This window comes from Eublepharis macularius, chromosome 2 (assembly GCF_028583425.1).
Source record: "Eublepharis macularius isolate TG4126 chromosome 2, MPM_Emac_v1.0, whole genome shotgun sequence".
Classification (NCBI taxonomy): Eukaryota; Metazoa; Chordata; class Lepidosauria; order Squamata; family Eublepharidae; genus Eublepharis; species Eublepharis macularius.
Genome location: NC_072791.1, coordinates 64,585,078 through 64,600,270, shown reverse-complemented (window position 1 = coordinate 64,600,270; position 15,193 = coordinate 64,585,078). Strand labels below are relative to the sequence as shown.

General features: G+C 42.3%; 1 protein-coding gene across 4 annotated transcripts in view; it reads left to right on the top strand.

Annotated features, from left to right (window-relative positions):
• PLCB2 (phospholipase C beta 2) overlaps positions 1–15,193 on the top strand; it is a 93,415-nt gene that overhangs the window by 32,219 nt on the left and 46,003 nt on the right. For all 4 annotated transcript variants that reach the window (XM_054972226.1, XM_054972225.1, XM_054972224.1 and 1 more), the window contains exons 9-15: positions 592–758; positions 1,848–1,994; positions 3,386–3,543; positions 8,149–8,231; positions 10,202–10,286; positions 10,464–10,635; positions 13,862–13,956. In XM_054972226.1, the coding sequence (XP_054828201.1) occupies positions 592–758; positions 1,848–1,994; positions 3,386–3,543; positions 8,149–8,231; positions 10,202–10,286; positions 10,464–10,635; positions 13,862–13,956 (907 nt within the window). The remainder of the gene's footprint in view (positions 1–591; positions 759–1,847; positions 1,995–3,385; positions 3,544–8,148; positions 8,232–10,201; positions 10,287–10,463; positions 10,636–13,861; positions 13,957–15,193) is intronic.

Sequence of the window (15,193 nt, the reverse complement as noted above, 5' to 3'; positions counted from 1 at the left end):
TGCCACATCATGTGCTTCCTTACTCCACTTCACCTTATTAGCTGCTCCAGATCCGGATTGGAGGTGAGGAAGGACACAAAGTGATGATGTCATGTTGTGTAACATTTTGGAAAACTCAACTTGATCTCAGATTTCCACAAATTGGATTTTTTCTTGTCTAAGAAGCTACCATAGTCCCTCTTTTTTCTAGTTCCTCCTACTGCATAGGTTCTCCTTTTAACCATATCTCATGGGCCCCAAGCCCTACATACATCTTGAGACTGCTTTAGCATTTGTCACTGTCTTTTATCTTCCCTGAAAAAAATTCCCTTCCTTAATATGAGGGCTGAAGTTGATGCTCATCCCGCCAGCACTGTCAGTTGCTGGCTTTACTTAATCATTGTTCAGAATATTTCTCAGATATATATGATGTTATTAAGTTATTTAGATACCAAGAAAGTTATGGGGTTGAAAGCAAACATAAAGTTTGCTGGGCAAAGGAAGGATGAGAAGAAAACAAACAAAATGTGTGTGTCAGATGTGCTGTGTTACTGAAGTGGGATTTCCCAGGAAGATGAAACTATCTCTTGGTCCTTCTCACTTTGTTCCTAGCCATTCAAAAGCCAAGCCCTACATGACCAAAGAACACTTGACAAAATTTATCAACAAGAAACAGCGAGATTCCCACCTCAATGATGTGCTTTTCCCCCCTGCCAAGCCAGAGCAAGTGCAGGGTCTCATAGAAAAATACGAGTCCAGTGGGATGAATGTTCAGAGAGGTGAGTCCTTTCCCAGAAGAACTAGCCTTTAGCATCATTCCCAGCCTGGCCAATGACATGGACTTTGAAGTTTATGCTGTTCATTTTCTAACTTTACCAACTGGGTGAGTGCAACAAATTTGGTTGTGGCAAAATCTGGAAATACTGCAACATTTTGTGGGATTGTATTATAGGTTGCTATGGGTCCTCTTGGAATGCAGCAAGAGAACCCATAGCATATCTCAGAAATGCCTGGTTCAGAAGCAGCTGGCACAGATTTCTATAGGCTGATTTTATTAGCTGCCAATTGGTTTCCATACCTAATTCAAGGCGCCTGTGTACACACAATGCTTTATAAGGGCTCGGCTTCTCTTTCCCCATATGTGCCTTCCTGTTCTCTTGTATCTAACAAGGTTCTTTTGCTGCATGCCACCTAGTAAAAAAGATTAGATTTGCAGCTTTCCAGGGAAGACCCTTCTCAGTAGGGGTTGTATAATTATTGATTTACTACTGCAATTATGGACTAGCTTCTCCGGGTGAATGTGGGAGGGGGAGATGCAGCATGTGATATTCCCTTATACTTTAAGGGACTCAAAGATATAAAAATTCTCACAAACAATTAAATGTGATCAATTCAGCTATTTTTACATGGTTGATGGCTGTTCCTGTTTTTATACTGTCCTGCATTGTTTTTGTTTTAAATTTTGCCTAGCACTGGGAATTTTATAAATAAATACATTTTTCTTTGCACATATTTACATGGAAATGTTGGAACCAGATGCAAGAATTTTAATGGTTATGGTTATTGGTCATGTTTGTAATAGAGGTGCATTGGAAGTAATGACGATGATAAGTATTCTATGATGACTGCCGTGAACCCAGACAGATGTTGGGAAGAGTTGTGGGTAGGCTTTGACAGGTAGGGAAGGAACAAAAATACTCACAGTTTAGAAAGGTTATGAATGTTTCCTAAAGATGTGGCAGGTGTAAATGACATCTACTATACTTTCTGTGACTTGGATCCAACAACAGAAGAGCAGGAGCATCCAAGCTTAGTTCCTTTAGGCCCCTGTAGACTATTACTATTAATAATTGTTTTTTATCTTTCAGGGCAGCTATCTCCAGAGGGGATGGTTTGGTTCTTGTGTGGTCCTGAAAACAGTGTGATATTACAGGACAAACTACTGCTGTACCAGGATATGAACCAGCCACTCTCTCACTATTTTATCAACTCATCCCATAACACCTATCTAACAGGTATGTCCAAATACAGAAACAAGTCAGATTTTGCCAGGTATTCTATTGCCAGAGGATGTATATTGTCTCTCTGTACGCTGGGCAACAATGCTGATGTAAAGACTGGAGGGGCTTCTTATATTAGCTCTGCATAGTTCTGGAGGAAGTGTAAGGATGGCCTTATGAGGATCCTTCCTGCCTCATTCCAAACTCCAGACGTTCGAGCACCACCAGTGCATTGTTCTCAGGATACTATCAAGGAGAGACAAAGAAATGATTGCTGAGGACAATTATCAGATCAACTCCACTGGTGAGAACAAGCTTCAAGGAACATAATTTCCTGTAGGGCATAGTAACTCTGTCCCAGAGTGAATGGGTACTCCAGATAAAATAATGTGGCTTTTGCATTTGTGGGAAGAAACTACATAGGTGCCCAGGGCTGTATCCATGGCCAGGCCCCTAGGCTTTCAGGTACTTGGGGCCCACTCCAGCACTTCGATCTTTCACCCCACTACAACTGACAGCCTGACTCTGGTATGGTAGGCACTAGACCACAGTACATAGCCCTATATCCATTTTGAGGGTCTCCTGAAGAATTTCTATTCACGTTTAAAAAACTATTTTTATTGCGCGAGTCCAACTCTTCAGGAAAGCCCATTTTGGAGGTATAATTATTCAATACTGTAATATTTTGAAGTGAATAAAATTATTATTATTTATTAAAAATAAATAATTTATGGATAATTGTTTTAATATAAAATTTGTTTCACTTCAATAAGGAAGTACCCTGACTTGGATAGCCCAGGTGAGCCTGATTTCTCAGATCACAGGGCCTTGGTTAGTAATGGATGGGAGACCTCCAAAGACCAGGGCTACAGAGGCAGGCAACAGCAAACCACCTCTGTTAGCCTCTTGCCATGAAAAACCCACCAGAAGTCACCAGAAGTCAGCTGTGACTTGAGGGTACACTCCACCACCACCAAAAGGAAGCAGTTAATTATCTTATTATTAGAGCAGTCTTATTATTCAGAGAATCAATTAATTGTAATTTATGTGGAAGTATAAAAATGGACAGGCCCCTAGTCTAGGCTTCAGCCTTGTCAGCCTTATGGATCATGTGGTCCTGTAGGTGCCCATCGAGCAATCACCCCAGTTGTAGGGCCAAAATCATTGTAATTACTGGTCACATTTTTACCCTGCACTTCTTCCATAAAGTTCTTGGTGGTATACATGATTCTTCCCTCTGCCATAAGTGAAGAGGTACCATATAACCAATTTAGCTGTTATTGCATGGACAAAAAATAGTTTGCACTCTCATCACTAGCATTCAAAAATGAAGATTACATTAAGGTTTCACATATGGTAAGTCAGATGACAAACTTATTGTTCCTTGTGCTGCTCTTTTTCTGTAGCTGGGCAGTTTTCGGGAATCTCATCTCCAGAGATGTATCGCCAGACCCTTTTGGCTGGTTGCCGCTGTGTGGAACTTGACTGCTGGAAAGGGAAGCCTCCAGATGAGGAGCCCATCATCACACATGGGTTCACAATGACCACTGAAATACTGTTCAAGGTATAGAGCTCACTGGAGGTTATTTTATTTTTACCTGTTTATTTGTTAGGTACATTATGGTATCCTACCTTTCCTTTGAGGAGCTTGGAGCAGTCTTTTAGCTCCCCGACAGTGAGATTGGTTTAGTTGAGTGATAGCAACTTGCCCAAGGCTAACCAATGAATTTGAACCTGGGGTTCTTCCGTCCAAGGCACAAAGGGGAAGTTAAACCAGTATGGGTAATTTGTGAACATACAGATGGATAAACTTTCATGAAGGGCTGTAAGGGCAAATGGACAAGCAGGTAACCATCAGCACCACCCTAAACAGAGTTAAACCCTTGTAAGGGCACTAACATTAGTGCAACTGTGCTTAGGAAGGATGGCACTGCATATGGCAAGCCTACAAACTTAAATGATAATGAAGTGCCAAAAAATAGATAACAGGAAATCATTTTGTTTGAAATGAGACATGGACACAGCAGCCATAGTGATAGTGATTTTCATCACTTAGCCTCTGTCTGTTGTAATGCTATGGGCAAAACCAGGCCTTTATGTGAATAGTAGAATCCTTTAAAATGTAAGCTCTCATATTCAAAATAAGAAAGCTCCACACTCTCATTTTTTTGAAAAAGCAAGGTAATGCATTTAAATATGCTTATTTAAATGACTGGCAGTATCTGGGGGCCACCAATATGGGCTTTCCCATACAGGGGATGAGCTCCCAGCTATGCTTTCAGAGAAACATCTGAACAGCAACAAACATGTGCTAGTCTGTCTTGCATATGCTAGTTGTGTTGCTGCACAGAATCCTTTATCCTGATAGCTGTTTTTTGCACACCCAGTGCCAATCTGTGTACAGAAACCTGATCCGGCAGGTGTGTGACACTTTCTGGGCTGGGGCACCTGCTTGAACTGAGATGACTTGCAACTATGGCATTGGTTCTCAGTGAAGGTAGATAATCAAAGCCCTTTTAAGGAAGAGATCTCATCTTGTACCCTAAAAAGTCTTCTAGAGGAGTGTGCAAAAAGGGTCTTTCCCACCTCTCCTCCTCCTGCTGCCCACTGACCCCCCAGTTGTTCCATGGGACCCTCTTGGGTAGCACAAGGGGGGGGGCAAATGCAAGTCTGCAGTAGGAGGGTGAATTGGTGAAAATGCCCTTTTGTTATCAGAAACAGACAGCAAGATACACATTGCTTTGATGAAAATCCACATAATTTGCTTGATCAGTGGATTAGGACTTTCAGCAATAGTTGCAGGGCATGAAGAAGAACAAAGATCCTTCTTTCCCTGTAATGATTAAGTCGTCTGATATGCTTGTAGACTTTGGCAAGGCTTTTTTCTGGCAGTACATGCTGGGACACAGTTCCTGCACCTCTTTCAGCTAACGGGCTTGGGGCTTCATGAATATCAGCTCCTCTTTTTAAAGAAAAAATCACTGGTCTTTGGTGACAAAAACTTCACAGCCCAGACATCAAGGTTCCCTTTACACAACACCATAGAACTGATAGGGCAAATAGAGGCTATTGTGCATTACCAGAGCTGTAATTGTACAGAAGGATTCAGCTACATCACAACAATGAACCTTGGGAAGAAATTACAAGTTGTTAGCACAGCAATCTGCTTTCACTATAGCTTACGTAATATATAGATCCTCCCCTCTCTTAATTTCTGCCTTTGGCTGATTTCTACCTCAATGCGGGGTGGGGAGGATCCTCTCCTGCTTTGAACCTGAAGCAGTTTTATGTATTGTCGAAGCAGTTCAAGTGGTCCCTTGAAGCAAACCAGCAGCAGCCTCCCCCTAGCAATTAGTTGCTTGTTCAATCAGGTAGATTTCTTCGCAAACGGTGATATGAAGTCCTGGGCCATGTTAATCCCTGGTAAAAGTCAATTGACTCTATTGAAGCTACGCTCCAAGGTTTGGATTTCTGTAGAACAGTTGCATGCTGCTATATAATAACAAGGTATATGGTTGCATGACATCACCGAATGAATGGAGCAGGAGAAGGCAAATAATTATACAGAAAGTAGTGTTACCATAAGCTACCAATTAGCAGTAAAAGGAGGACAGAAAATAAGAAAAGTGAATAGCAGCTTAACAGAATTTTAGGTAAAATATTGTTTCCTAAATAAATAAATAAAAAGTAATGTTGAAACTTCTGCTGAATTTGATTTGAGAATCTTAAATCCTTATGGTATTAAGAAACCATTAAGAAGTCATTCTCAAACAATTCCTTTCTGAGGACCATTTTCATACATTATAAATGGTGGTGGTCTACAGGTAAATGTTTTAGTACTGCAGCCCTATGCAGAGTAATCCCCTTCTAAGTCCATTGGTAGTCTTAGAAGGATGTAACTGCTCAAGATGGTACTGTAAGAGTATTAAGAGGATACACAAAATATAAAGTATGATGCAGATATCTATTTATCTATAGCTCACTATTAGAAAGTCATTATTGGCTACAGCTCTCTTTTTTATTTCATTCATACTCTGCCTTTCTCCCCAATGGGGATCCAAAGGAGTTTACAGCATTCTCTTTCCTTGTTTTTTCTTACAACAACCCTATGGTGTAGGTTAGGCTGAGTGTGCATGCTTGGCTTCCATGGCAGAGCAGGGAACTGAACCTGGGCTGCCTAGCCCCTAGTTTGTCAATCTAGGCACTACATCACACTGGCTTTCTGCTTACTCAAGGCAGAACTAGATGGTACAAGTCAGACATAAGATTCCCAATAGCATACATCCCCTGTGATCTAATGCAGGGGCTGAGAGGGGGATTTGCAGGGGAGCATTGATAGAAAGGAAAGGGATGCTCAACTTTTCTCATACCTGCTGATTCTTCCCTGCATTTGCCCTTCCCAGGTTGTTTGTTATGTTTTTTTCCTGAGCTATGGCGTTTGGAACAGGCAGCTACCCTTGGGTCATGGTGGCATTTGGCACAAGACTGCCTCTGTCTACTTGCCCAGCTCCCTGCTTCTCTAGGGTGATTGGGACTTAGGGTTGCCAGCTCCAGTTTGGGAATTCCTGGAGATTTCGGGGGAGGAGCCTGTGGGTGGTAGGGACTGGGTGGGGAAGGTACTTCAGTGGGGTATAATACCACAGAGTCCACATTCCAAAGTAGCCATTTTCTCCAGCAAAACTGATCTCTGGACTGGATAGCAGTTGTCGTTCCAGGATATCCCTATCTGGACCTCTTGGAATGTTGTGTGTTTAGTCAGCCCTCCTTGGTGGCCCTGGGAAATATGAGCAGGAGTGGAAGTTATTAAGTACCCCTCTTGCCTGCTGATCCCTTTGCTTTAAGTGCCTTCCACCTTCCTTCCTTATGTTGAAAAATGCAGGGTTGAGATGGCACAGGAACTGAGATAACATCCAGTTTCTCTGGGTCTCACCACACAAGACAAAATACACTCGAATTATCCGGGTAATTCAAGTGTATTTTGTAATTTGAGTGTATTTGAGTGTAATTCGATTGCAATTCAATTGTATTTTTTCTCATATTTTGTCTTCTGTTTCATGCCCATGCTGACTAGAAAAACCCTCACTCTTGGTTTTTCTACTGTGTTAATACGTCCCGTCCCCCTAATACTATGGGTCAGTAATGACTTGGTTGCTTGCACAGGGGACTACATTTTCCTTTTATATGTAAAATATCTTATACAAGGGAAATTCAGGATGACCCAGTCCAGCTATTTGATTTGCTTTGTTTTGTTGCAGATATGCAAATAATAATGTGATGCAGACTTCATCAGCATTTTGCTTCCTGATTCTAATTGAATTAGTCAAACCTTCTCGCCATTAGTCTACCCATAAGATTCCTCACTGTCCCCTGTGTTGCTGCTCTCTTTCCTGTCTCTGGGTTGGGTGCAGGACAAGAAGGACCTCTGATCTCCCACCTTCCCTATCCCCACAGTAATCCTTTCCAACTCCAGGAAATTCTATACCTGTGTTGCAGGATGCACATGGAGTAATAGCCATGTGGTTCAGGGGCTGCAGTGAGGAGGAAGAGGGGGACCAGATTGCTCTCTCCTGCCTCATCCATGAGCAGAGCTCTGCTGACAGAAGAGGAAGAAGGGAGGGATTTTGTTCTCTTCCTCTGCCCCACTGCAGCCTCCTAGTCTGCATGGCTGCTACCCCTGATCCATTAACCCCTGGGGTAGGAAAGGACAACAGGCTGGAGAGGAAAGCCAGGAACATCAGTGACCATCAGCAGAAGATGTAGGAGCTAATGTATTATCAGAGTATTTTTTTTTAAAAAAGAAGATGCTTATTTTGAGATGTGACACCTGTGGTATATTTCATTTACAAAATTAAAACTAACATCCAATATCAAAAATATTGGATGCTGGTTGAGAAACTATTGCATGAGTTCACTATTATATAAGAACTGAGAGGCTGAGCTTTGTTTCTGAGCACTTCTCTGTATGCTTATATAAGGCCAGAGTTCTAATATGAAAAGGAACAAAAAATAAAACTCTTAAGTTAAAAAGGGCTATCTAGAAGGTTTGACTATCAAGGAAATCATATAGAATTAGCTGCTCTGTAGATCTGAAGCCTAGATTGTTACCCGGAAAGAGGTGCATCTCAGTTCCCTCTTCTGACAGGCTCTTTGTGCCTCTTGCTTCATACAGGATGCAATTGAAGCTATTGCAGAAAGTGCTTTCAAAACCTCCCCCTACCCTGTGATCTTATCCTTTGAGAATCATGTGGACTCGTGAGTATGTTGTTTACTGGGGGAAATGTTACCTTTGAGGGATGGGAAAGTGGAGGGTGGGAGGGGAGAGGAATGCATTGGTTGGAGGCAAGCCTTATAGGTGGATTGTTAGTACCCTTCTTGAAGCACAAATTCACAGTTGCTGTGAAGCCCAGACTTGAAAGGAACTGCAGCACAAGATCCCTCCCTTTTTCTTCCTCATCTTCCCTAGACAGTCAAAACTCAAAGGCTTCTGGTTGTCACTCAAAAGTTGTGGCCTGTATAATTTTAGGAGCCTCTTTATCATGTTCGTTCAACTTGACTAGTGTGGAGCTTGATAGCATAATAGTTGAATTACAGAAATTGTGAAAATAAAATACCATCCCAGATTAGCTCTTGATCACTTACAGTTCAGTCCTAGGCAGAGTTATATCCTTCTAAATCCATTGACTTTGGTGGACTTAAGGTGTATCTCTGTTTATGACTGCATTATTGATGAGCTACTGTTAAGCTATTCAGCAACACCCGAGACGGGAGTGGGACTATTTATTGATATATTTGGAACATTTCTATGCTGCCTCTTCAGAGAACCTGCTCAAGGTGACCTACAAAGTAAAACATGATAAAAACATAAAACAGCATAGAAGTAACCAGAAATTAACAGCTAGTAAGAACTAGACATGGGCACAAATTGAAATACGAAGCAAATTTCATCATGAAACGGGCCTTCGTGTGTCACAAAACAGCATTTTGTGGGGCTGCAGTTATCACGAAACTATCACAAAATTCACGACTTTTGGACCTGTTTCATTAGCTTCGTGAACAATTTGTAATTTCAGACCGGCTGGCGCCGATCCATTAATTCCTTAGGCAACAATGGGCCCAGACCTTTTGTTGTTATTGGAACCCCCAATCATAGCCCAGTTACCCTTGATTGGCAGCTCACCTAGTTATCTGGAGAGCTTCCATTCTGCCCCATACAGCCAAGAGCTCGGGGTCAATCCCCTAGGCAACCAAGGAGGAGGGCCTTCTGTAACCATGGGCACACCAATCTCACCTCTCCAAACCCTGTTAGGCAGGTCTGTTAGCCAACCAGCTCCACCACAGCCGGTCCTTCATCTTTCTCTGATCCAGCAACTCCTGGTCCCCAGTTCAGTCAGGCACTCTGGCAGCACTTCCCTTCCCACCCTTCCTGTTGACCTTCCTGATCAACACATTGCAAACTGGGAGGGTGGGTGCAGGAGAGCCTGCTGAAGTCTCCCGGCAAGTGTGGCATCTCCGGGTATGAAGGGGGCCGTTGAAATGCCCTGGGTTCTGACGAATCATGAAACTAACAAATCATTTCGGCAAACGTGTCAATTTCGTGAAGTTTCATGATTCACGGATCGTGACGAAACACAAAACTCTTGTTTCGGGCTTTTTCTGTTTCGTGCTCATATCTAGTAAGAACCCTGCAATAAAAACCCAGCAAGAGCATAAAAACAAAACAACCATTTTGCTGCTTAAAATGATTCTTGTAAAACACTTTGCTGGAAAAACAATTTAAAAGAACCCTGAATTAAAAGCCTGGGTTAAAAAGGCATGTTTCCACCTGGCACCTAAAAGAGAGTAGGTAGTCACCAGGTATTCTAACAGCAAGGCACCACCACAGAAAAAGTCCCATCTCTGGTTGCCCCCACTACCACATTACTTCTGCAGGCTCAGAGAGCAGGGCTTGTGAGGAAGATCTTAAGCGGCAGGTATGGGAAGAGGCAGTCCTTCAGCTACCCAGCCATAAGCCATTTAGGGCCTTAGAAGAACCAGGACTTTGAACTATTCCTGAACTATCAGAAACTTACAAATTTGTTAGGACAGCAACTTTGGGCCAGCATCACATACCTAAAGAAGTGACATGCCCTTCTGGGTTGAAGCATGGATGATGCTAGTCTTCAAAGGTGCTATTTCCAGGCTTACCTTGTTTGTGTCTTATTCCTGAATTTTTTATTCATTAGGCCCAAGCAGCAGGCTAAGATGGCGGAATACTGCAGAACCATATTTGGGGATATGCTGCTGACAGATCCACTGGAAAAATTCCCAGTAAGTAAACAAAAGATGCTGGATTGTTCCATGGGAGGAAGGCTTCAGAGCAGGTTTTTGTGCCGCTCTTTTCTTGCAAGTCTGTATTACATCTTGGTGAGAGGAATCTTATGAGCCTTGCATCAAGATGAATGAGCCTTGCATCAAGATGAATGATGTTTTTTTTTAATTTTGCAGCTCAAACCAGGGGTTCCACTGCCAAGCCCCCAGGATCTCTTGGGGAAAATCTTGATTAAGAACAAGAAGAACCAGTTCCCACCTGGGGAGAACCAAGACACCTTGAAGAAAGGGAGGGGTCCAGAGGAGGAAGCTGCTGAACAGCTCACAACAGTGGACAGAGATAGCACAGGTACCTAATAAAAAAGACCAGACCTCACCTTGAGAAGGGACTACAATCACCAAGAGTTGGTTTTGTAAAGCTCATCCAATGACAGTTAAGTACAAATAGACTTAGCACGGAAACAAAAGGACATCACCATTTTAGAACACTACTGTTCTTAATAGCAGAAACTTTGTTAATGGTTCTCTAAACAATGCTTATTTGTTTGCTTCCAAGGAATTGTCTTGCTATCTAGAGTATTCATCATTGTCGTATACAGTTTAGCATTCTGGGGTGTTCTGTTTCTTTGGAGAGTTATCCATCCGTTGGCACCTTCCAGCATGCCAAGTGGCCATAACCAGTCATCCCAATAAACCTTTGTTTATGGACATGAACATAGCTTGTTGTAGATCAAGATGGGTATTACCCAAATGTGGTCTCCTTACAAGTTGGGGGGAATTAACAACAAGGAGAAGCTTGTGAAAGGAGGGGTAACTTAGAGATCTTTTAGTCTATGTATATGAGAATTGTCCCAGCTAGAGAACTCCTTTCAATAAACAGACAGATATTACAAACAGAGAATCTTTGCTAAAAATAACAAAAATCAGAAGCACACAACACATTCACACATCACGTATTCAAGACTAACTAGGAAAGAAAGTAAAAAGGCAGGGGATAGTTACCATTCAGACATCTGAGAGAGAGGAGGAGCAATGAGTGGCCTGTGCTTCAGGGCTGAAGGGCTCGAATGGAGTTCGAGGGTAGAATGCTGGATCCAAGCATGCACACACTTTAGGGCTGAAGGGCAGCCTACTTTATACCATGGAGCCTACCTTGGGCAAGATTGCATCTTCTACCCCAAAACACAGGCTTGAGTGATTGGTCTTGGGGCAGGTCAAAGAATTGCAAAGTTGTCTCTGGGGCAAGACAAAGAATAGGTGAACTGTTCCCAAGGTGAGAGAATACGCCAGTAAACCGTCTTCAAGGTGTAACAAAGAATTAGGAAGGTTTGATTAAGTCTTTCCAGGTGGAACTAAAGTTGTCAAATTACAATTTGACTCCTGTGAGATGGATGGGTGAGGTTATCATCTCTCTGAGCTGCTTAATAATAGGAAAGTGGTTAAGGTGAGATCATTGGGGTGGGATGCATTGATTAATTCAGGAACTCCAGGAAGGCCCTATTGTATCAGGTCCTTAGTGAGCATCCAGGGCAAGGGAGAGAGAAGCTGGCATCACCTGTTTCTCCCTATGTTTGCATGTTCCAACTCCCAGACAGGATCTGGCTTGCCTGCTTGGGCAGCAGCTTCCATTTTGTCTGCCTGCTTGGGCAGCAGCTTCCGTGTTTTCTGCCAGCTTGGGCAGTAGTTTTAATGCCGGAAGCATATGTAGAGAAGGGAAGTTATGGCACATCCATAACCACATGCCTTCTAATGTTATAGGGGCAGTTATGTCCAGTTACATGGGTAGCCATGATAGTCTGTCTGTAGCAGTAGAAAAGAGCAAGAGTCCAGTAGCACCTATAAGATTAACAAAATTTGTAGTAGAATACGAGCTTTCATGAGTCACAGCTCACTTTTTCAGATACAGCTAGAATGTGAGTCCATCTGTCCTTATATCTTGGGGAGTGATTTCAGATGCTGAATGACAATAGCAGGTAAATGACAAAATCCAGTGAATTATAATAGCAGGTGTGATTGGATAGGGTGGAATATGCAGAGGGGTGGTAGGTGTACAGAAATCAGCATTGCTAATGAGACAGGAAGTCTAAGTCTCGATTCAGTCCAGGTGGATGCATTGTCTTGAACTTCGTTATCAGTTGCAGTTCAGCAATCTCTCTTTCTAATCTCCCTTTGAAATTCCTCTGCAGGAGAACTGCTACTTTTAGGTCAGCAACTGAATGTCCTGGAATGTTAAAATGTTCCCCCACTGTTTTTTTAATGTTTTGGTTTCTGATGTCAGACTTATGTCCATTAATTCCTTGTTGAAGGAACTGGCCAGTTTGTCCCATGTAAAGGGTGGAAGGGCATTGCTGACACGTGATGGCATAAATCACATTAGAGGATGAGCAGGAGTATGAAGCTGAGATGGTATGGCTGATGTTGTTGGGTCCAATGATGGTGATCTATATGATAGCAAAGTTGGCATCTTGGTTTGTTGCAGGCCTTGATACCAGTTCATACCTGGTATCCAAGTTAGTGTTAAGTAGTCCAAGTTAGTGTTAAGTAGTTTATCATTGTGGGTGAGTAGTTGTCTTAGCTTTGCAGGCTGTCTGTAAGTAAGAACAGGTCAGCCCCCCAGTGCCTATGTGAGGAAAGTGTTGAACTGGCTTGAGTTGTGGGCTGTAGGTGACCACCAGCGGTGTTTTGTTGTTATTTTCTTCAGGCTTGTCTTGTAGCAAGCTGCCCCTGGGTGCCATTCTGGCCTTCCTAATCATCTTTCTCACTATGTCAGGGGGATACTGTAGTTGCAAAAATGTCTGTTGCAGATCCTTCAAGTAAGTATCTCTGTCGGAGGGGTCGGAGCAGATGCAACTATAGCGTAAGGCTTGGCTGTACACAATAGATTGCTTGATGTCGTTGGGGTGGTGGCTACAGGCATGTAGATATGTCTGCTGATCTGTTGGTCACAGGCTATTGTAATTCGGCTTCTGTAACCACTCTACTTCCCAAGATATAAGGACAGATAGACTCACATTCTAGCTGTATCTGAAGAATTGAGCTGTGATTCACAAAAGCTCATACCCTGCTACAATTTTTGTTAGTCTTATAGGTGCTTGTTGAGACATCTGAATGAAGCTGTTTACATAAAGGTAAAACAAAGCAAGAGTGTTGTTTGTTTTTGCCATGGCATAAGTGTTTGGGAACATCTGAGAGGCAGCACAGAAAAGGCAAGGGTCACATTGCAAAAGTTTGAGTTGGCTATGATATGTAACAATAATGATATTCAATTTATATACCACCCTTCAGGACAACTGAACGCCCACTCAGGGCAGTTTACAAAGTGTGTTATTATTATCCTCACATCAATCACCCTGTGAGGTGGACTGGGCTGAAAGAGCTCTGAGAGAGCTGTGACGGACCCAAGGTCACCCAGCTGGCTTCAAGCAGAGGAGTGGGGAATCAAACCCAGTTCTCCAGATTAGAGTTGCTATAAAGCTGGGGATGGAAGGAAATGTTCTCTATAGAGGAATTTTAGATCACAAGGATGTTGTTAGATAAACTACTGATAGGTTTGCATGTGTGTTTTGAACAATTAGCCAGGGCAGATGAGGCAACTGAAGAGGTGCCCAAAGTGGAGGAGGACCTGCAGAACCTGAATGAAGAAGAGATTAAAAAGCTGCAGTCTGATGAGGTATGGATACTATCCTCATGCACCTATTCCATTGAAATAACCTTCTGGTAGTTTGGTTTGAGCATTGTTTGTGAAGGAAACACAATTATTCAGGAGAACTTTCTACCCAGATTATATGGCTGTGTCGTAAGAAGCGGCTCAAAGAGATACATTGATAGGAAAAGGGACTATATGCTACTCTGTTGAGTACTTCCTGCTGATGTAGACATATGCCTTCTAGGGATTTTCCATGCTGCTAAACATGCCATGTAAATTCGTTATGCTTTGTTTCAGAAAGATTTCATCTTTGTGCTTAGCTTTATGATTGTTTTTCAAATTTTCTGCTACTATATCCTATTGTATCTCTTTCACTTAATGTCCTAACTGTTATTCCCTATTGTACTTTGCTCCTAGCTGTTGATTATATTGTGTTTTCACTTACACTGTGTAATCCACCTTGGATCTCAGTAAGAAGGATGGACTATAACTAACAACAACAACACCTGTGCTGAAGATTTTTTTCCTTCTCAAATGATAAACATTGAAAATAGCTGAGGTAGAAATGGCCTTGTATGTTTCCTCGGGGGCTTCAGCTTTAATCCAAAGTCAATATTGTGCCTGCTTATTTGTTTATTGCCCACCTTTCTCGCTGAGACCCAAGGTGAACTACATAGTGCAAATAAATATGACCAACAGCTAGGACATTCAATGAACAATACAGTAGGGTATTGTTAATAGAAATTTGAAAGCAAGCATAAATCCACAGGATTTGAGTGCTTAGAGATCAACTAGATTTTCAGGGTATGTGGTATCTAAAGAAGGGAGAAGGGAAGTAATTAAACATGACATCTTCAACAATGTAGAGACTAATCAATAGGAGCATAACTACATCAACAGTTAGTACCCAGTAGAATAGTCTACAATCCTTGTCCCTTTACCAAAGCATCTCTCTGAGCCATTTCTTACAGCTCAGCCCTATTATCTGAGTAAAAAACCCTCCTGAATAATTTGTTTTGCATAGTTTGCAAAAAGCCAAGAGAATGGAAGCTTTCCTGACCTCTTCAGGCAGGCCATTCCGTGAGGCAGGGGCCATCACTGAGAATATGTATGAAAAGTCACTGTTAATTTAGCCCATTTGCAGGGTAGTATTTGCAGAAGACCCTGTTCAGATGAGCAAAGCTGCCATGGCGGAGCACAGCGGGAAAGGTCCTGCAGCTGTGAAGGGCTTTTTAAATGATGATCAAAACCTTAAATCGAG